Source organism: Barbus barbus (genome assembly GCF_936440315.1).
Source record: "Barbus barbus genome assembly, chromosome: 1".
NCBI classification, from domain to species: domain Eukaryota; kingdom Metazoa; phylum Chordata; class Actinopteri; order Cypriniformes; family Cyprinidae; genus Barbus; species Barbus barbus.
This window is the reverse complement of record NC_136729.1, coordinates 30,268,423-30,290,551: the sequence shown is the minus strand read 5'-3', so window position 1 is coordinate 30,290,551 and position 22,129 is coordinate 30,268,423. Positions and strand designations below refer to the sequence as shown.

The following is a 22,129-nucleotide window of genomic DNA, read 5'->3' as shown; positions in this document are numbered from 1 at the left end:
ATGATCGCTCAACTCATGTCCACTTGTTATTTATCTCTTTATTTCTTAATTTGGGAAAGCCCTGAGATGAGGATGTGTTTTCAGCAGCCTCTTGTTAAGCTCTTTAAAGATGAATCAAGTTGCTTTGGATGGAGGAATTTTCTTGGCAATGTTCCAGGAATACTCAGTGCGTCTTTGTTTGGCCTGTCAAACTCATCTCATCTCTTATGTCTGCTGACGTGAGGGAAATCTCCCAAAGCTCGATGATGGGTAAGCACTGAAATATGTGTCAAATTAACATTTTACTGCTCAGGTTCAAAGCGGGGAGCTTTGCTGTTGGGAATACTGTCATATGAGCCCAGTGGTCTCTTGGTAGGGCATCAGATTTGGAGCTGAGGATTGTGGGTTTGAGCCCCATCTGGGTTGCTTTATAAGCTCTGCTGATCCTGCAGCTGAATGTGTATCAATCTAAACTGCATTTCATTTTTAAAGCCCCTTCTTTCACACATGGTGCAGCCTAATGTATAAGGATCAAGGGTTTTAACAGAAAGGTTTAAATTCGGTGTCAATTAAGGGACAGGAGAGGCGCGTGTTGCTCTTGAGACCCGTTCTTGACATCAGAAATATATTTAAATGGCTCTGAACAGAAAGTGGCCATTAAACCAAGAATTCAAAGATCCTCAGAAATGGTTCTGTAAGTCTTTTATTCAGCAAGGATGCATTAAATGATCAAAAGTGAGAGTAAAAACATTTATAATGTTACAGAATATTTGTTATTTCTTTATAATATATTTTAAATACAATATATTCTGGATTCCTCGGTCCTTGGTGTTCAAAAGTTTGAAAACCACTGTTTTAAAAGAAAGTTAGTGAATTTTCTTTGAAAGAGTGTAGACATGTTTTCACACCAGCGCTAGCCAGAGCTAGAGACAGATATTGTTGCACACAAAGGCACCTGTACCTTTCAGCTTGATGACAACCCTGTCATTAAAGTAGCACCATTTCTCTGACTGGTAGTCAATCACAGTAACCTCCCATCCTTTTAAATTACACACATCATCAGGATATACAACATCTATTATCCCTGAGTGGTTTCTGTCATATAGCTTTCAATCAGACTAAGTACCCTTAGTGAATGTGAGGAAGGAAAACAACAAACAGATTTGAATCGGGTTGGTTGGTTGGTTGGGTGTGTAAGAAAGAGAAATATATATGCTTATATACACTCAAATCAGTCGCTGTCAGTGCCTAATAGCTTTCAACCTTATGTTCTGTTATTATCGGGAAACAAAAAAAGAATGGAAATTACAGATGGTTGCATATTAGAAAATAATTCATGGAACCAAATGGAAGGAAAGCGAAATGAAAATGAGCAGTTCAAGGAAAGACACATTTATATTAGATAATAGATGAGAAAGAGAGATAGAGAGAGAAAATAAGAGCTTGCATAGCGCTTATGTTAAGTGATTTCCATTATTCATTAGAGCATGGATTCAGGCTGCTGTGGTAAATGTCAGAAATAGAGATGATTTGCCTCAATCTTTCATTCATTCATTCATTCGTTCATTCGCACCAAAGACTTCTGTTTACTGTAGAACACACTGGCAGTTTCTGCTTCAAAGGAACCCAGCGGAAGCAGGACAGCCAATCACGTTTCACGGCTTCTACTAGCCCCTTGATGTCCGTTCTCCAAATACATGCATTCCTCCATTCTCCCATTCATCCCTTTATCTGCTTGTTGTAGAGGCGACAGCGGAGCAGATATTATACTTATCAAGAGCATATCAAGGTCTCCGAGGTTCTGTCACAGACCCTTCATTAGTTATAGCTGAGGAAAAAAACCCTAATTCAAATAGAGCATATCCCGTTCAGCTGAAAAGGCATCCAAGTGTTATAATTTGTTTGTATTAGTATGTTAGCATAAGTAAGCTGCTTTGCTCATAAATTATGAAGCATACAATCTCACTGTTCAATCTGACAACAATTTACTGCCTGTCTGCCAGTGTAATTCAAGCTTGGTGATTTGCCAGAGAGTCAGAGACATGATTCTCAACAGACAATCTGTTAGCAATATCATTTCATTTTGTGCAACCCTTTAACCCCATAAACATCTTTGTTAAAATTAACTTTGCAGTGTTTCATGAATCTGTGAGAAAACTCAATGTCCATATTGAGAGTGGGGAACAGTATTATAGATACCCAGCTAAATATTTAAATATAGAACAATTAAATATTAATCACCTACATTTAACCTTCACAACTCACATAGTGCTAATGAAAATATTAACAACGAGGCCCTCTTAAGAACTTCTTAATGAGCTACTGATCAGGGCACAGTCTTCATGGATCACTTATTACAGTCATGTGACTTTTCCCAGTATGAATCTCTGATTTAATTAAAGTTATATGACTCTATATTTTAGACTCTGCAGCCCTCAACAAAAGTCTTCAGTTTCTCACTGTTGTAAGAAGTGAGCTACATCTCTAGAGTCATGTTTGTGTTAAAACACAATTCTAGTAATAAGATCTTAAGAACAAATTAAGCTTCAAGAGAAATTAATCATACAGTATACCAAATACTGGAGCTTGGACATAGTAGAGAAAAGAAAAGACTGCCAACAGACTTCAGTTGGAAAAGTGATACTCTAGATAAGTATATGAATTATAATATAAAATCCATTATTGTTTAATGGCTGGAGCTATTGTTTGCCATTTGAATTGATTCACTTGTAGAAATGGAATTAGTCTAATGCAGCACTGCTTTTGTCTTCCGCAATCACCAGTGAAAGCAGTGGGGAAGAAAAGAGAAATTAAACCAGCAGTAAGCTATTCATTTTCAGGGCATAAATGAAAATGAGTCAGTTGAACTTTGACAGAATGTGTCTTTAAGCTCTGAGGCAGTGGCCCCTCTTGGGATTCCATTAGCAAGAACGATGCCAGAGAGGGCTTCCTTTGTTAAGCCAGATCGATAGCAGGAAAATCAGTCTTCTCTGGTGATTTCGTGGACATGAATTGGTCTCTGGATCTTAACTTTTTTTTAGTTGCATGTGTCACTTTCATAATCTGCTTTAGAGTGGACTACATAGCAGACATACTGTAGTTGAGGAGTTAGTGGATTTGCTTAAGGATCACTGACAATGATGGAGCTCAAATTGAGTAAGGAGTATTTCTCTGAACACGTTGAGCTGACCTTTGAAAGTGCCATCATCATAATCAATTGAATTTAATCCTCACCACATTATCAAGGCATAGAGTTGTTTGCCCTGTATACCTCTACAACAGAATCAGGGATAATGGCTGACAGAATGTATTTAAGGCCAATGAGAGTGATCAATACAGATGTTCATCCTACTCTACATCTGCAGCTGATTTACCTGCCATGAACAATATGATTCTCAGAGATTCATAATAATGTTGATTGAATCAGAGCATCTGTGCATCTGGTCTATATGGACAGTCATGGCGTTTTGGAAGGTGTGTTTCTCTTTTTCTTGTCTACATCTTGAAATTTTTCAAAAGGACTTTATTAATTTATTTTTATTTAACTTTTAATATATGATGGTCATCTAACTGCCTTGATATCATAATAGCCATTGAAGACCTTCATGACCTTCATGACATTTACGAATTAAGAATTCATGATAAATCTGTTAAACCTAAAAATAAATTTTAAAAATGTTTTAAAAATAATTAGTAGGAAGAAATTGTGAGAAAACATATTGTTACATTTTAGATGGTTACTCACTTGATTATATATTCACTCACCGGCCACTTTATTAGGTACACCTGTTCAATTGCTTGGTAACACAAATTGCTAATCAGCCAATCACATGGCAGCAACTCAATGCATTTAGGCATCTAGATGTGGTGAAGACGACTTGCTGAAGTTCAAACTGAGCATCAGAATGGGGAAGAAAGGGGATTTAAGTGACTTTGAACGTGGAATGGCTGTTGATGCCAGACGGACTGGTCTGAGTATTTCAAAAACTGCTGATCTACTGGGATTTTCACGCACAACCATCTCTAGGGTTTACAGAGAATGGTCCGAAAAAGAGAAAATGTCCAGTGAGCGGCAGTTGTGTGGACAAAAATACCTTGTTGACGTCAGAGGTCAGAGGAGAATGGGCAGACTGGTTAGAGATGATAGAAAGGCAACAGTAACTCAAATAACCACTCGTTACAACCAAGGTATGCAGAATACTATCTCTGAACGCACAACACGTCGAACCCTGAAGCAGATGGGCTACAGCAGAAGAAAGACCACACCGGGTGCCGCTCCTGTCAGCTAAGAACAAGAAACGGAGGCTACAATTCACACAGGCTCACCAAAATTGAACGTTGCCTGGTCTGATGAGTCTCGATTTCTGCTGCGACATTCAGATGGTAGGGTCAGAATTTGGTGTAAAGAACATGAAAGCACGGATCCATCCTGCCTTGTCTCAACGGTTCAGGCTGGTGGTGTAATGGTGGGGGGGGGGGGGGGGGGGGTATTTTCTTGCCGCACTTAATACCAATTGAGCATCGTTTAAACACCACAGCCTACCTGAGTATTGTTGCTGACCATGTCCATCCCTTTATGACTACAGTGTACCCATCTTCTGATGGCTACTTCCAGCAGGATAATGCACCATGTCACAAAGCTCAAATCATCTCAGACTGGTTTCTTTAACATGACAAGGAGTTCACTTTACTCAAATGGCCTCCAGAGTCACCAGATCTCAATCCAATAGAGCACCTTTGGGATGTGGTGGAACGGGAGATTCACATAATAGATGTGCAGCCGACAAATCTGCAGCCACTGCGTGATGCTATCATGTCAATATGGACCAACATCTCTGAGGAATGTTTCCAACACCTTGTTGAATCTATGCCCCGAAGAATTAAGGCAGTTCTGAAGGCAAAAGGAGGTCCAACCCGGTACTAGCAAGGTGTACCTGATAAAGTGGCCAGTGAGTGTATATTTTTATTTTATTTTGCTTACTTTTTTGCTGAAAGTAATGGTATAGATGTTTTTAAAAAACTATACAGTATGTATCCAACATAAATCATTAGGTACTGGTTAGGCACATGCATAAGATTTAAAAAAAATATATATTTTCTTTATCCCGGACATTCTTGTCTAATTGCCACTGACCCAAATGCTAAATCCTCCAGCAGCTGCCAGCTGTGGTAATGTTGGCAGATTTTGTAGTATCACTATATTGAGCTGTTACTTATGGAATGCATGAAATGGTTTAAGCTTTTATCATCTGCCAGGATTCTGGCTGTTTTTTGGCCTTATTAAAATTCACCTTTAATGCCGTTTTTCCACTCGGTTTGACAAAACCGAAAATAGCCTGCTTCCTTTACAGGGCCCAACTGAGCATGTTTTATCTCAATGGTGGGGAGAGGTACTTATCCAATTGTTTATGGATCACTTGGAAAGTCAAGAAAGAGATTGAATAAAGAAAGGGATAGAAAGATGAGAAATAACTTTAGTGAAAATGAGCCAGCTAACAATATTTGCATAATTGGAATCGTTGCTGGCCTGCTATTGGATTAGCCTAGTGAATATGCTAATGTCCAGGGATGGATGATGGAGGCGGGTCTTGTGCCTTATCACTCTCCTACAAGCCCCCCGAAGATGATGAACCTTGGTCCCATGCAGCAGATTAGGGCACTTCAAACAGTGCAGGGGTCCCCAGAGAGTAACATGTTCAGATTTCAAAGCAAATTAGCAGACATCAAACAAGCAGGACGAGATGCTGGATCTTTTGTAGTGTCACCAGTGACTGTGCCCTTCTGCGCTTGTTCTTTCGTTCTTTCTTTTTCTTTCTTTCTTTCTTTCTTTCTTTCTTTCTTTCTTTCTTTCTTTCTTTCTTTCTTTCTTTCTTTCTTTCGACAGACAGTTTTATATTTTAATCCCATCTGAAACAAACATCTGCTTTTTAATGCACAACTTTTCATCTAATTGAATTTAAGCTAATTCAAAAAAATTGTAGTTACAGTAGCAATATTTTAGGTTTTATGGAATAAAACGAGTAAAGAAATACAAATATTTGGAAGTGCACATAGTTTCATACACGCAATTACAAAGAACCATCATGATAACAATTTAACAAATTTTACAACATAAGATAAAACGTAAAACATAAAAAGTTAGGAAAACGCATTTAGAATTCAGTCATAAACCAATTCAAAACCATCATACAGGAGAATTTGGAAGTGTCAATTATGTTTTTGTTTTTTTTCCATTCAGATAACAGACACTCCAACCTTAGTAAAAATTTAGACATCCTGATTCTGTCCGATTCAGTAAATAAAACAACATTTTTTTTTTACTAAAAAAATAGTAAATCTGACACCATGTATGAAATGAATCCCATCCAAACACTCTAAAAAAAAATGCTGCTCTATAGCACTAAAAGTGGTTCTTGGCTCGTAATCATAGGGGAACCACTTTTGGTGCTATATAGCACCATATCTTTAAAGGTGCTATACAGCACCTTTGTCAAATGGTGCTATGTAGAACCATAAGAGGTGCCATATTGCATTGCATTGCATTGCATTTCTTCAACAAAAATGGTGCTAAACAGCACCAAAAGTGGTTCTTTGGCTCATAAAGAACCTTTAAATGGGCTTAACAGGTTCTTTGTATGGCAGTGGTGCTATATAGCACTTTAATCACCCCAAAGAACCACTGAAGAACCATACAGGAGCATAACAGTTTCTGTATATGGTAGCGGTGCTATTTAGCACCTCAGTCATGCCAAAGAACTGGTGAAGAACTGCTGAAGAACCACTGAAGCGCCAAGATTTGGTGCTATACAGCACCAAAAGTGGTTCCCCTATGATTACGAGCCAAAGAACCACTTTTAGTGCTATGTAGTACCTTTTTTTTTTTTTCCACTTTAGGCTACGCATTTTGCTGGTCCCCACGTGTCAGTCCCTTTTCTCTGTATCTCAAAACATTCTTGCTCCTTTTGAATGTTGGGCAAGGTGAAAGATGGCACAGGGGGGTATTTTGGTAATGTGTGGGTGTAAGAGAAAGGGGAGGGGTCTTTTTCCAGTTGCTGAGCACAATCTTGACCTCCAGCTATGCTCTGAAGTGCGGCTAATTTCACCCCTTGACACACAGCAGTCTGAATCTGCCCTGCTCAAAGCTCAACTGAGCTTAATGGTCTTAAGACGCTAACAAAGACAGCTGTGGCCAGAAGCTGCTTCAATAGCAGTGACACAGGTACATGGAGATACTGTAAACAGAGCTGGAAGTAGAGAAGCGACAGTGATGGTGAGATGGCAATATGACCTTTAGTATGATTAGTATTAGTGATAATAGTAGGAGATTTAACATCTCAAAAAACATACTTAACATTAAACTGACAAGGTGATACTTCATAACTTTTGCTAATATTTTGGGAGCTGATTAGAATATCAACTTCATACCACAGTATGAAAAGTGGTAACCTGCAATTGTTTCTTTAAAGAACTGTTTATATCTGATCTTATCCTTAAATTTAGTTTTGTTGGTGGAACTTATCATATTTGGGTTGATTCAGTACCTTTTTTAATTTTTTTTTTTATAAAATACATGTGCATGTGTAGATGTTACAATATGAAGCTCATTTTTAGGTTACCATATTTTCATGTCCAACAACAATACCATGTACCATGTTTTGTTATTATGAGAATGTTTTGCCAAATTTAGTGATAAATTAATGTGCTAAATTTCAGTCTGCAATTGAACAATTTATGAATAAAATTTAATAGCAGAAAAAAATATATATAAAAAATAAGAAGTGATTTTGAGAGAGAGAAACACCATTACGGTTTAGGATGACAGTCACAAGATTGTGTGTACTAGTCGTCATGCTTGTTAGTTTCTGCTCTGCTACTGTGATATTGCATTTAGCCCGTAGCCTGTTGTAAAGCAGACTTCACACAGAATACTTCGTCTGCTGTGTTTCCGTGGCAACTGGGCAGAAATATACATGGCTCATCCCCTTATCACCGGACGACACTCCTATTCCTGCCCCAGGACAAACCACATCCCCCCAAATTATTATATCCATATAAACACACACATTATGTACAGCCAGGTCCATAAATATTGGGACATCGACACAATTCTAACATTTTTGGCTCTATACACCACCACAATGGATTTCAAATGAAACGAACAAGATGTGCTTTAACTGCAGACTGTCAGCTTTAATTTGAGGGTATTTACATCCAAATCAGGTGAACGGTGTAGGAATTACAACAGTTTGCATATGTGCCTCCCACTTGTTAAGGGACCAAAAGTAATGGGACAGAATAATAATCATAAATCAAACTTTAACTTTTTAATACTTGGTTGCAAATCCTTTGCAGTCAATTACAGCCTGAAGTCTGGAACGCATAGACATCACCAGACGCTGGGTTTCATCCCTGGTGATGCTCTGCCAGGCCTCTACTGCAACCGTCTTCAGTTCCTGCTTGTTCTTGGGGCATTTTCCCTTCAGTTTTGTCTTCAGCAAGTGAAATGCATGCTCAATCGGATTCAGGTCAGGTGATTGACTTGGCCATTGCATAACAGTCCACTTGTTTCCCTTCAAAAACTCTTTGGTTGCTTTTGCAGTATGCTTTGGGTTATTGTCCATCTGCACTGTGAAGTGCCATCCAGTGAGTTCTGAAGCATTTGGCTGAATATGAGCAGATAATATTGCCCGAAACACTTCAGAATTCATCCTGCTGCTTTTGTCAGCAGTCACATCATCAATAAATACAAGAGAACCAGTTCCACTGGCAGCCATACATGCCCACGCCATGACACTACCACCACCATGCTTCACTGATGAGGTGGTATGCTTAGGATCATGAGCAGTTCCTTTCCTTCTCCATACTCTTCTCTTCCCATCACTCTGGTACAAATTGATCTTGGTCTCATCTGTCCATAGGACATTGTTCCAGAACTGTGAAGGCTTTTTTAGATGTCGTTTGGCAAATTCTAATCTGGCCTTCCTGTTTTTGAGGCTCACCAATGGTTTACATCTTATGGTGAACCCTCTGTATTCACTCTGGTGAAGTCTTCTCTTGATTGTTGACTTTGACACACATACACCTACCTCCTGGAGAGTGTTCTTGATCTGGCCAACTGTTGTGAAGGGTGTTTTCTTCACCAGGGAAAGAATTTTTCGGTCATCCACCACAGTTGTTTTCCGTGGTCTTCCAGGTCTTTTGGTGTTGCTGAGCTCACCGGTGCATTCCTTCTTTTTAAGAATGTTCCAAACAGTTGTTTTGGCCACGCCTAATGTTTTTGCTATCTCTCTGATGGGTTTGTTTTGTTTTTTCAGCCTAATGATGGCTTGCTTCACTGATAGTGACAGCTCTTTGGATCTCATCTTGACAGTTGACAGCAACAGATTCCAAATGCAAATAGCACACTTGAAATGAACTCTGGACCTTTTATCTGCTCATTGTAATTGGGATAATGAGGGAATAACACACACCTGGCCATGGAACAGCTGAGAAGCCAATTGTCCCATTACTTTTGGTCCCTTAACAAGTGGGAGGCACATATGCAAACTGTTGTAATTCCTACACCGTTCACCTGATTTGGATGTAAATACCCTCAAATTAAAGCTAACAGCCTGCAGTTAAAGCACATCTTGTTCGTTTCATTTGAAATCCATTGTGGTGGTGTATAGAGCCAAACATTTTAGAATTGTGTCGATGTCCCAATATTTATGGACCTGACTGTATGTAAAGGCCTAAATGACTACAGTGGTTTTTTTTTTTTTTTTTTTTTTTTTTTTTAGCTAACAGCCTGCTGCAAGGACTACACATACTTGATTAAATTCACATTGACCTTTATTTTTATTTTTACTGATGCCACATTTTTAAAAAAGTACATGCATTTGCTTTTATTAGGAATATTCATGGCACAATTGTTTTTTTTTTTTTTTTTTTTAAGAAATTACTTTTATTCAGCAGGGACACTTTAAATTGATCAAAAGTGACATTAAGACATGTATCAAGTTACAAAAGGTCTCTATTTAATAAATGTTTAAATAAATGCTGCTCTTTCTATTCATCAAAGAATATATCAAAATGAATCACAGTTTCAACAACAAAAAAAAAGGAAGCAGCACTTTGCTCTTTTGATGATAATGTTGAATGAATAATGATAAAGGAAAAATGTTTCATGAGCAGCAAAGTATCATATTAGAATGATTTTTGAAGGATCATGTGACAATGAAGAGTGGAGTAATGATCCTAGTAAAAAATACATTTACTTTTATTTCATATCAAGTATAGTTCAAATCTGTTAACATATTTACTGACATATTGCTTGAGACTTGCTGCTATAAAAAATGTAATTAAACTTTATTTGCAGTACTACTTATGCACAATGCACATTTCTTAATATTAAGCCTAAATGTGTTTTAATGTCACTATTGATGAGGATTGTAAGATTTTTGAATGACATCGGTCTTTAAATATGAAATATTTAAAGTGTACCTAAAGTATACTTGCAACAGTTCCACTTTAGCACAATCAAATATACTCATGTATATCTTTAGTTGGACTTCTGCACTATTTCCACACATTTAAAGTGCATCAGGTACAAAATTAGTTGTTCCGATTTAGCAAACTTTAAGTATACTAGTTTAGTTATTAAAGGTATAATTGCAGGGTATTTTATTGAGTACATAAATATGTAAATATATCTGTATTATACTTAGCATGAAATAAATGTATATCAAATACATTTTAGTATATTTATTTTTCACTAGGGGATGACGAAAAATTAAGCTTTGTCATCACAGAAATGAAATGCGTTTTAAAATATATATTAAAATAGAAAACTGCTAGGGTTAGGGTTTAAATTACAATAATATTACTGTTTTACATAACATAAAAAAATCGTACTGCCTCTAAATTTGGAACAGAAGTGAACGAACAATGTACTGAACCTAAAACGTCACATTTAGTGCTTTGTACATTGAATTCAAAACATTGTGTCTTCAAAACATCTCTCCTTGTGTCTTTGCTCTTTTGCAGTGTTCATATCCTGTCTGGGAAGACTTCAGTGCCAAGGCCACCAAGCTGCACTCTCAACTCCGGTAAATTCAGTTTCTGGCTCATATCTGCACCTGTCATGTGTGGAAGGTTTTATTGAATGCTGAGAAAAGACATCGTCATCAATTTATCCCATTGCTTTTCAGAACCACGGTTTTAGCAGCAGTGGCATTTCTGGATGCCTTTCAGAAGGTGGCAGACATGGCAACCAACACAAGAGGTAGGCATGTGTGAGAGCGTGCGTGTGTGTGTGTGATTGAGTGGGCTCGCTTTCTTCGTTCGCTGTCCAGCACATCTCATTATGAAGGATATGCATTGGATAAAACACTACTGGGGAGAGAAAGATTACTGTAGACACCGAGTGTCCAAAACCAAGGATTATAGAAGGTACAGAGCCAGACCCTCTTTAACGCTCTCATCTGGCAAAACAATGTGTTTGTTGATGTTCTTATTAGTTATTTTTATGAATGTACTGGTTAGGTTTTATCAGGAAATAATTAAACAACTATATTATTCATCTCCATCTCTGGTGAGTTTTGAACAGTCTGTTCACATGGGAGAAGTTGGCGGATGTTGTAAATCCTTGACAATAATGGATAAATGAGAGGGAACAAAGACGTGCCTCATAGCTGTAGAGGCTTGCTGGGTGTTTTTGGTTATTTATGGCATGGTGCTTTAATGATTTGACAGAGTCAAGATCTTCAAGGAGAATCGACTGACAAAAATAATGTTGTTTGGAAATAAACCAGCAGTCTCATTATGATTATATTACTGTATTGGGATTTTTTTTTTTCTCTTTGTCTGGGGATTTGGATTTTTTTTTTTTTCATTTCATCTCATCTTGTGGCCTGCCTGAGGTAAAGAGCATGTTTGAAGGAGTATGATGATCTGTGTTATTATGGGTTCGTGTGGGCATGTTGTGTTTTTAATGAGCTGGCGGAGCTGGGAGCCTTCTTCTATGCATTGTAAAAGCAGTGAGGATCTCATCCGCCCCCAACTATGACTCATAGGTGGCTGTTTTAGATGGAGATTTTTGGGGTATAAAAAGCAAAGGGAAGCTTGAACAGAGAGTGAGAACAATTAACAAAAGGAACTATTTTTTTTTTTTACAAATTTTAAGCATTAATTCCACAATGTATAATTTTATTTCTTAAATATTTATTAAATCATATATCTGGTCAGTTTACATCACTGTTGTTAACTGTTGTCTCATGGCTCTCACCAGTTAATTACAGTTTGTATAAATTATAGATGACATGTAGTTATGTAGTTCAGAGCTGGTGTCTTGGATGTTGGTCAGATGCTGCATCACACTCATTTCTTTTTTCTTTATCACGGTTTTAGTGATTTGATTTTCAAGCCTTTGGGACAAATTTGATTTCCTATGTTGTGATTTAGACATTCATCAACTAGGGATGCAACGATACCATTTTTTTCAGATCCGATCCGATCCTGAAAATTCTGAGTATCTGCCGATACCGATCCAATCCGATACCAGCGCAGTTTTTTTTTTTTAAATCAATGTAGAATTTCTATACTTCTGTGTGTCTGTGTGTGTTACTCTTTTGTGTGTTAAACACAATCTACTACATATAGATAACATAATTTTAATAACAAATGAAAAAATATATAATCATAATATATGATAAAAAATACTATTATAAACTTGGTTTATTATACAGCAAAATATACTCTAGAAAAATCATGGGTGCACAATTTTATAAAACCTAGTGAAACATTTTTATTTACAATTAAAAGTGAATAAGTGTAGGACTACATCTGGTGAAATTATTGCTCTTTGAATTGTTGTAAAATACATTCATGAAAAAACAAGCAAATACATTTATATGAAAATATATAGGCTACTATAAAATTAAAAGACATTTCTTTTAAATCTATAACACAGTAATGAAGGCAGCAACATATGATAGATAGGACAGAACAATAAAGACTGTTAATAATCTTTCATTGAGATTCAAGATTTTTTATTTGTCACATACACAATTATACAGAGTATAACCAGCAGTGAAATGTAGAAAAAGTATTATAATATGTAAGGCTCTAATATAGAGCAGCAGAAAGCGCTTATGCGCATCCCGTGCGCAGAATGATGCGCTTGAAGCGACACGGAGACACAGCGCGCAGCCCTCTGAGTCCGCATAGAAACGTTCATATGACCGTATCGGAGCCGATACCGATCCTGAGTATCGGACCGATGCATCAACCATAACCCACATCCAGCCTTAGACTGAGACTGACTCTAGCTGAAAGGAGGACAACAGCTTTCACAGGTTTACATTTCAGAATGATATGAGCAAAATTTTATATTACATCAGCCAGTAGAAAGGCGATTTGCATGACATGGAGTAGATAAAACTGGAGTAGGGCTTGAGCTCGTGGCACAGGTCAGGCTCTTAAGCACAGGTCTCTCTGGGAAGGAGGGGTCCCATACTACTCCGTGATCATGTGACCTGATTGTTATGAATTTGTTGAATGCCAAAGGGAGAGTGGCCGCCAAGGTCCGACACACCTCACAGATGTGCCCTGAAACAACTTCAAAGAGAGAGAGAGCGGCAAGCAGACATAGTCTAGTGTGTGGACCATAGGGCTGCTGGAAGACAAAAATTGAGAGATGGAGATATTTTAAGACAAAAAGAGAAACAAAAGGAGTGAATATGAGGGCATGGTTGGGGTGCTGTGTAACATGATAGAAGTCAAGTGAACTCTGATAGGACGATGTATCATAATATATTCAACAAACGTGTTCTCACTTCTAACTCGTCACATTGTGACGCTAGGTCAGGACCCCTCTTGAGAATGAGAGAATGAGCTTTATTGGCCAGGTATGTTTACACATACAAGGAATTTGTTATAGTGTCAGAAGCTCCACAGTGCAACAGAATGACAGCGACAGGACAGGACACAGATAATAAAAAAATAATATAAATATACAAATAGGCAATGTACAACATCGCAAAAACACAATATATAATACAGACAATTATGTATGTACAGGCCTAATATGAGGAAATTTGAAATGAAAATAAGTATGTGTGATGAATAAATGTATAATAGTGTTGTGTGTTCCACGTTTATTGTCAAGTGTTCATGAGATGGATTGCCTGAGGGAAGAAACTGTTCCTGTGCCTGGCCATTCTGGTGCTCAGAGCTCTGTATCGTCAACCAGACGGTAATAGTTCAAAGAGGGAGTGTGCTGTATGTGAGGGGTCCAGAGTGATTTTGCCTGCCCTTTTGCTCACTCTGGATAAGTACAGTTAAGTACAGTTCTTGGAGAGTGGGGGGGGGTTGTACCAGTGATTCTGCCGAATGTTCAGCAGTTCATCCCTGGTAAAACTGATCAAGATTGAGAAACAAAAAACAGGAAAACCGAACAAAAACAGTACAAAACCTGAAGAGCTAAGCACTGTAGCTGCTATGTGCGGCGCCATCTTAGAGTGTCTCTTGACGCTCAAGGGGTATGTTTTTTTTAGTGTCACTTTTCAACTTGCGGGGTCCTTGATTGTTTTCAGTTGTTTGTCTTTATTTAATGGTTTGCATGTATTTGTAAAAAATATAAATAATTTTATATTAATTTAGACTTTCATTGGAGCACCTAACCCCACCCCTACCCTAAACCTACCCACTTCTGAACAATATAAAACACGTAGCAGGTAAATAAAAGTACAGTCACAGGTATTTATTGCAAAAACTGACCATAAAAAGCCATATAAAAGCATTACAAATAAGTCCTGTTGCATTCCAAGTCTTCTGAAGACATGAGATATCTTTAAGTGAAGAAGAGAATAAAACATAATGTTTTAATCGCTGAAAATGATCCTGCTCCGTAAACGCTCTCACATCTCATTCAAAAAGATACTCCCGTCCCATAGCATGACGCAATTGTTCCCGAGACACACAAGAGCCAATGACATTTCACAACCAAGGCTGATGTAAGGATTCTTCTGGCAGCACACAGGATCTGAGCTTTATGGCGGACGGAGATGGCGGTCACGTCTATTCCTCTCACAAATCAATCGTTTTGCCTCGGAATATTAACTTTTTTTATGACTGTATCTGTATCTGTTATATCCTGTGTTTTATTGACAAATGGTAGGTTTAGGGGTTGGGTTGCGTGTTCATACAGTCATGGCCAAAAATATTGGCACCCTTGGTAAATATGATCAAAGAAGGCTGTGAAAATTAATCTGCATCGTTAATCCTTTTGATCTTTTATTTAAAAAAATTCACAAAAATCTAACCTTTCATTGGATAATAAGAATTTAAAATGGGTGAAAATATCATTATGAAATAAATGTTTTTCTCTAATACACATTGGCCACAATTAACGGCACCCTTTTATTCAATACTTTTTGAAACCTCCATTTGCCAGTTTAACAGCTCTAAATTTTCTCCTATAATGCCTGATGAGGTTAGAGAACACCTGACAAGAGATCAGAGACCATTTCTTCATCCAGAATCACTCCAGACCCTTTAGATTTTGGTGCTTCTCTTCAGTTAAATTTTCTACAGGGTTCAGGTCAGGGGACTGGAATGGCCATAGCAGAAGCTTGGTTTTGTGCTCCGTGACCCATTTTTGTGTTGTTTTTGAGGTTTGTGTTTGGATTATTGTACGGTTGGAAGATCCAAACATGGCCCATTATAAAATTTCTAACAGAGTCAGTCACTTATTGATTTTTATCTGTTGGTATTTGATAGAATCCATGTGTCTAAACAAGATGTCCAGGACCTCCAGCAGAAATATAGGCCCACAACATCAAAAATACAGCAGTATATTTCATTGTACACATGCAGTACTTTTTATCCCTGTGTTCAACAAACCCATCTTGAGTGTTTGCTGCTAAAAAGCTAATTTTTTAGTTTAATCTGACCATAGAAGCCAGTCCCATTTGAAGTTCCAGTCGTGTCTGATAACTGAATATGCTGGAGTTTGTTTTTGGATGAGCTCGGAGAATTTTTCTTTTTATTCTTATGTTTGTTTTTGTTAAGACTATCGTTTATGTTTAGGTTCAGGTTTAGTGCAAATGGTAGGTCATTTGCAACAACCAACAAAATACATTGCTAGATTAAAAGCGTTGCGAAACAAGCACAAAGCAATGTAATATAATTTTGCAAAAATGTTACCACAGGCACATTTTTCCAATGAGCATGGGTTGCATATTCATGTTTATTCTGTAAGGTTTATGTTTGGGAGACCAGTTTCACCCCCCCCCCCCCCACAACAGCACAGACTGCCATGAAGGAAAGAGGAGGGGACAACACTGAACCGCAATAAAACGGAAGCAAACACACAAACACAACTACACACACACACACACACACTCCAGGCCTTCATCCTCTCGATGGGGGTCCACCATATAGTGAGGGAGGAAACCGATGCTTCCTGTCAGTAACTGCCTATAATCTGCTTCTCATTTGCTGTTCTTTACTGCTCTTCATCCTCAAGTTCATCCTTCTCCTCCTCCTTTCCTGCCACGAGTCTAGCTAGCTCTCTTCATCACCAGCATTTTTTCTTGTGGTCTTACATTGGCTATAGATTTACATAAAGAGATTCTGTCATTTACTCACACTCATATCATTCTAAACCTGACTTTTTGTGTAACCCAAAATAAGATGTTACTGGGGTCCAAGTTTTGTTTTGGACTCCTTTGACTAACTGTACAGACAAAACCATCAAAGAAAATATTTTTTGATCTTCCACAGGAGAAAAGGGTCACACAGTTTTACATTTACATTTTTGGGTGAATTATCCATTTGGTCTGAGCAAAACTAAAAGTACTTTGACTTGTCTTCTTGGGCTCTCACTCTCTCTTTTTCCTCTTGCTGATTCTCTCACACAGAGTTACTTTAAATTGTATAATATTTCACAATAATATTCTCAATGTAAAAATGAGTAAATAATGACAGAATTGTAATTTTTGGGTGAATTATCCCTTTAAGATTATGGTCTCCGACTGTCTCCCTTGAAGAAAATCAGGGCTTTAGCCAAGTTGTGTACAATAAGTGGCAGGGGGAAAGAACACATCGTCGGGAGGCCTAGATAATAATCTTGTTCTGTATGGACGGAGTCAGTGGAGGGAATCTGGCTGTGTGTGTGAAAACCCTAATTCATGAGCCAGAATCAAAACAAAAAGTGCTTTTGCTTGTCCTCTTGATCCTCCTCTGCCTCTTGCTCTCTCTTTCTCCTCGAGCTCAGTCTCTCACACAGAGACTCTCTTTCCACTCTGTTCTTGGCTGTGGTGGAAATGAATGTTGATAGATTGCAGTCTGTCCTAGAAGCCTGGCACGGGGGCTCGTAAAAAAGGCGGTCTGCAGATGTGTGCTTCTAGGGGTGTTTTACTGCCCTGCCTGCATGAGCGGAATAGTAGCAACCATAATGAACATCATAAATCTGATTCATACACCAGGGGGCAAAATGGCTGCCCCTCATAGTCAAAGAGAACATGAAAAAATGTCTGCCAGCTCAGCAACCGGCGAGCTATTTGCAGGATCAGTTTGTGTGTCTGAGTGTGTTTTTGTGTGTGATGGGGGTTAGTATTTCCCCAGATGTTTGAAGTAGACTGGTGTAGTCAGCAGGGTGTCACCATTCACACGGCCTTGTAAGCAAACACCAGCCAAACAGTCTGAGAGGAACATTCGCAGTCGCCTTAACTATTTCTGATAGGGCCTAGTGTAGATTTGCACAGCACACTCTATAACTTCAACAAGACATAGTCATTGCTGCGCAAATGTAGGTAGTACAAATAAAACAATAAAAAATGAAATTTTCACCACAGAAGCAGCACAGCTGTCATTTACGAGACCCAGAATGGCAAAGTATAAAGTTATGCTGTAAATATGAAGTGTGGGGAAGTTATTCAAAAAAAAGAAAAAGTACTTCAAACTGTAATTGTCTTGCACGCATTACTTTTGCATTTCTAGAATTTCACATCAATCCACATAAATCTTCATCAATTTGGTGATAAAGTCAGGATATATTCATTTAGTATATTAACATGACTTAAAGCATAAAAAAAACTTAGACTGACCTTTTAAGCACAGTTTAAAAATGTACATTACCGTTTAGAGTCAATACATATTTTTGGAAAGAAATTAATACTTTTATGCAGTACCGTTGCATTACATTAAACATTTATTCAAAAAAATAAATATTCTGCACAATATTAAGCAGCACAACTGTTTTCTACACTGATAATAATAACAAAAGGTTTCTTGAGTGCCAGATCAGCATGTTAGAATGATTTCTGAAGAAGAGAGAGAGATTTTAAATACTTTATTAAAACAATTATATAAAAAAAAAAACGAACAATAAAAATCACATTAAATCAACATTCTTGAAAATCTAATTCTCTACAACAGCGCAGAGCACCTCTTTATAACACAATATATTGGAAAACTTTTCTAAATCATTCATCAACCTGTAATAATTCAAATCTATTTTTAAACGAGCTTTCAACATTGACAAAAACAGCATTATCACCTGTGGATCCTTCCACCTTATTTCGTCTACTCATACACAGCCATCTTTGCTCTTCCCAAAATAAAATTGAAAAGTTGACATTGCTGTCTCCTTTTTTGGGAATACCTATAAACTAAAATAAACAACTGTTTGGAAAGACACTCCTAACAATTTAAAAACATCCTCCAACATTGAAAACAGTGATAAGAGATGACAACAGTCCATAAAACAGTGAAAGACTGTCTCACGAAGAGTACAAAAAGGGCAATCATGATTAATATCAGAGTTTAACACTGAAATGAATGCATTAACAGCAATAGCTAAATGTAAAACCCTCCACTGCAAATCAGCAACTTTCTTCAACAATGGAGGTTTGTACAGCGCTCTCCATTCAGGTCCAACACCATCAATCAAACCGAAGTGAGCTCTCCATGGAGTGTCAATTTTCATTTAATTTATCTTTATTCAAAATTTTAACCACCAATCTACATAATTTCTTATCAGCATCATGCACAAACACATTTGAATTATCAATTTTTAGAAAGAAACCTGTACAGTCCTTAAAATCTGGGAAAATCCTCACCAAAGGAAAAATATCATCAACACTAGGTTGAACAGAACCAGAACAATACAGATTCAACAATGTACATTCAATCTGTTAAAGCTTTTTTTTTTAGCAAAGAAGCAATTACACGAACAGAGTGCATCTTTAAATGAGAAGCAAGGAATCCCATTCTGAATCTGAATCACATGTCCCAAAGTCACTACATTAGACATACAAAACTGTCTAAGGAGACTGGGACCTATTTGACAGGTTGCACTCAGACGAGTCCCATACACAACTGGTTCATGAAGAGGCCAATACAATGAACTATGATGTTCTGTCCTCTCCTTAGGACCACATAGAAACCTCTGCACAAACTGGAAATGAAAAGTTGCCCCTCTGCTGCTCAGCTGAATTAAACCTTGTCCTACATCTTTCGGTAAAAATAATACACTGAGGTGTCCAATGCAGACGATCCCCAAAAAAAACAAAAAAACAAAAAACAAAAAACAAAACAAGAAGTGCTTGAATTTTTGACAGCAAGTTCCAGTCCCCACCTATACATAAAAAAATCTTGATCATTACAATCTCTAACATCACTTACAGTATCCAAAAAAAGTCAATCTCTCTATACCAACAGTTGGAGCATATACAGTAATAAATACAAATTGTACATTTTCATATTGCTATAATTTTTAACAATCGACCTTTAATAACCTCTAGTTACTCAACAGACTGAGGATTAAAACTTTTGGAGAAAAAAAAAAAAGCCACTCCACAACTATTACTTGTTTTATGACTTAAAAAAACATCACCCTCCCATTCTCTCTTCCAGTCAACTTCATTATCAGCAGTACTAGGAGTCTCTTGTACAAAAATAATGTCCAATTTTTTAAGGGAGCACAGTCTGAAAAAAGAAACACTTTTTTTCATTTCTAGCTCCATTTAAATTCAGACTACCTATTTTTAACTCACTCAGAATACAAAAGAAAAAGAGAAAAACAAAACAAATGTAAAGTACTAGACATATTCAACATCTTCTAACGGTCTTTTAGCTTTCAAAACAAGTTTCTTTAAACGATAAATCTCTTGATCAGTGAAAACTTTATCTCCTTCACGTTCAGAACATTTTTGAAAATTCTTAACGGAATCAATGAAAAGTTGTGAATCAGGAAACACACTCTCAATTTTCAGATTTCTAGCTCCTTTACTATTCTTAAGAAAATTATTAATACTCAACATAGAGTAGTCCACTTCAGCATCACTGTCAAAAGTCAATCATGAAGAGGAAACTTTTTAATTTTAACAGAAGATTGACCACCGTCTGTAATTTTTCTTTTCCTCTCATTATCTTTGATAGTGTTGTCATCTACAATCATCGCACTTTCTCCATCCAAAGAACATCCTCCCTCCTCCACTTCCTTCTGAGTGGTAGTACTGGCCTCCTTTTCAGTATCAATATTACATGGCGGACTATTTTCAACAGAATCCTCTTGAATGACTAAGTCTAACCTCTGAGCTTTGTGTATTTGTTTAATTTGTGTTAAATCTGAATCATTTTGTTTTTGTCCCTGAGATTCATTTAATTCATTGTTCTTTTTCCTGAAATTCATTTGACTCATTTTTCTTTGTTTCATGAGATTTAACTCAGTCCCTGAAGATCATTTTGCTCGTTCTGTTTTTGTCCTTGAGATTTATTTGATTCACCCTGTTCTAGTCTCTGAGATTCATCCAATTCATTTTGCTTTGGTGTCTGAGACTTACTTGACTCACCTTGTTCTGTATTTTTATTATTAATCTCAGCAGTGATTTTTTTTTTTTTTTTATGGGCAGGAACGTATGAGGTGACCCGCCATTCCGCATCCAAAACACTTAATTTTTTCTGAGGATACACAAACATTGTAGTCATAATCATCCACTCTAAATTTGAGCACTAAGTTCAAACCTTCACTGTTGTTCTTCAGAACCATAAAATTTGCCTTCTAAATAAAACATGTCTCAATCGCGGAGATTTACAGCCGAGAGAAATCGATCTAATCGGCGACATTAACTGTCCATGTCTCGCAAGTTCCCTCTCTAACATCTCGTTACTAATAAATGGACTTGGGACAAAACAATCTTTTTTGCTGGATTAACGAGCGGAGTCGCTTGAACAAAGATGTCTTTAATTATTACACCTTTTTCAACAATTGTTGCAACTTTATCAAAGCTAGCCACAAAACTCCAGCTCCATGAACCGGCATGACTCCCGGTTAACCCGGTTGTCGCCGCCACCAAAAAATCTAAACCACAAACTAGACTACTAAAAATAACCAAATATCTTAAAAAAAAAAAAAAAAAAACCAAACCACGCTCCCAAACTCACATCCACTCACTCAACTTCCGCTCACAGAGAGACAGAGACAGAGAGAGAACTTTCACTTCAAATGCGCTAAATCCCTGCCGCAACCCATTCAGAAGTACCAGTACTTACTATACATTGTAGCCAGAAAGAAATGGTCATTTTAAAGAATGTCAGACGTACTTAGAGGCTTTTGTATCTGAACTCTTCATACACACACATATATATACACACATACAGTATTAGTTACGGAGCGAACGAGACGTAAGGATCCATTTGCAGGCTTTATTCCAAGACGTGGTCAAAACCCAAGCAGGGTCAAAACATCAGCAAACAGGTATAACACAGGCATGACAAAGACTAATCCTATGGCGAGGGTGGGTCTTTGAGCGGCAAACAATATCCAGAGGGCTTGAGAAGAGGGGTAGTCCAAGACCATGAGCAATGATCCAAACGAGATCCAAGCAGAGTCCGAACGGCAAGGCAAAAGGTTAATCCAGGAAACAAGGCAAGAATCAAAACAGTCAAGACTATGACAACTAAGTGGGCTCCGTAGAGTAGCTATCGCTAGGAGAGTGATATACGCTATACAATACTCAGCAATTTGACTGAGGAAGTCCATGGCTTTTAAGTAAGGCGTGTGATGGGAATCAGCTGTGTGATCAGTGCAATCAGCTGTGTGTGCGTGTGTCTCAGTGCAATGGATGATGGGAATTGTAGTCCGGCGGTGACATGCAACAGTTAG

The 22,129-nt window shown here is 37.6% G+C and overlaps 1 protein-coding gene across 1 annotated transcript in view; it reads left to right on the top strand.

Annotated features, from left to right (window-relative positions):
* The window catches only part of LOC306873515 (protein MTSS 2-like), an 84,644-nt gene that overhangs the window by 5,273 nt on the left and 57,242 nt on the right, over positions 1 to 22,129 (top strand). The window contains exons 2-3 of the mRNA XM_079422857.1: positions 11,005 to 11,066; positions 11,169 to 11,242. Of these exons, the coding sequence (XP_079278983.1) occupies positions 11,005 to 11,066; positions 11,169 to 11,242 (136 nt within the window). The remainder of the gene's footprint in view (positions 1 to 11,004; positions 11,067 to 11,168; positions 11,243 to 22,129) is intronic.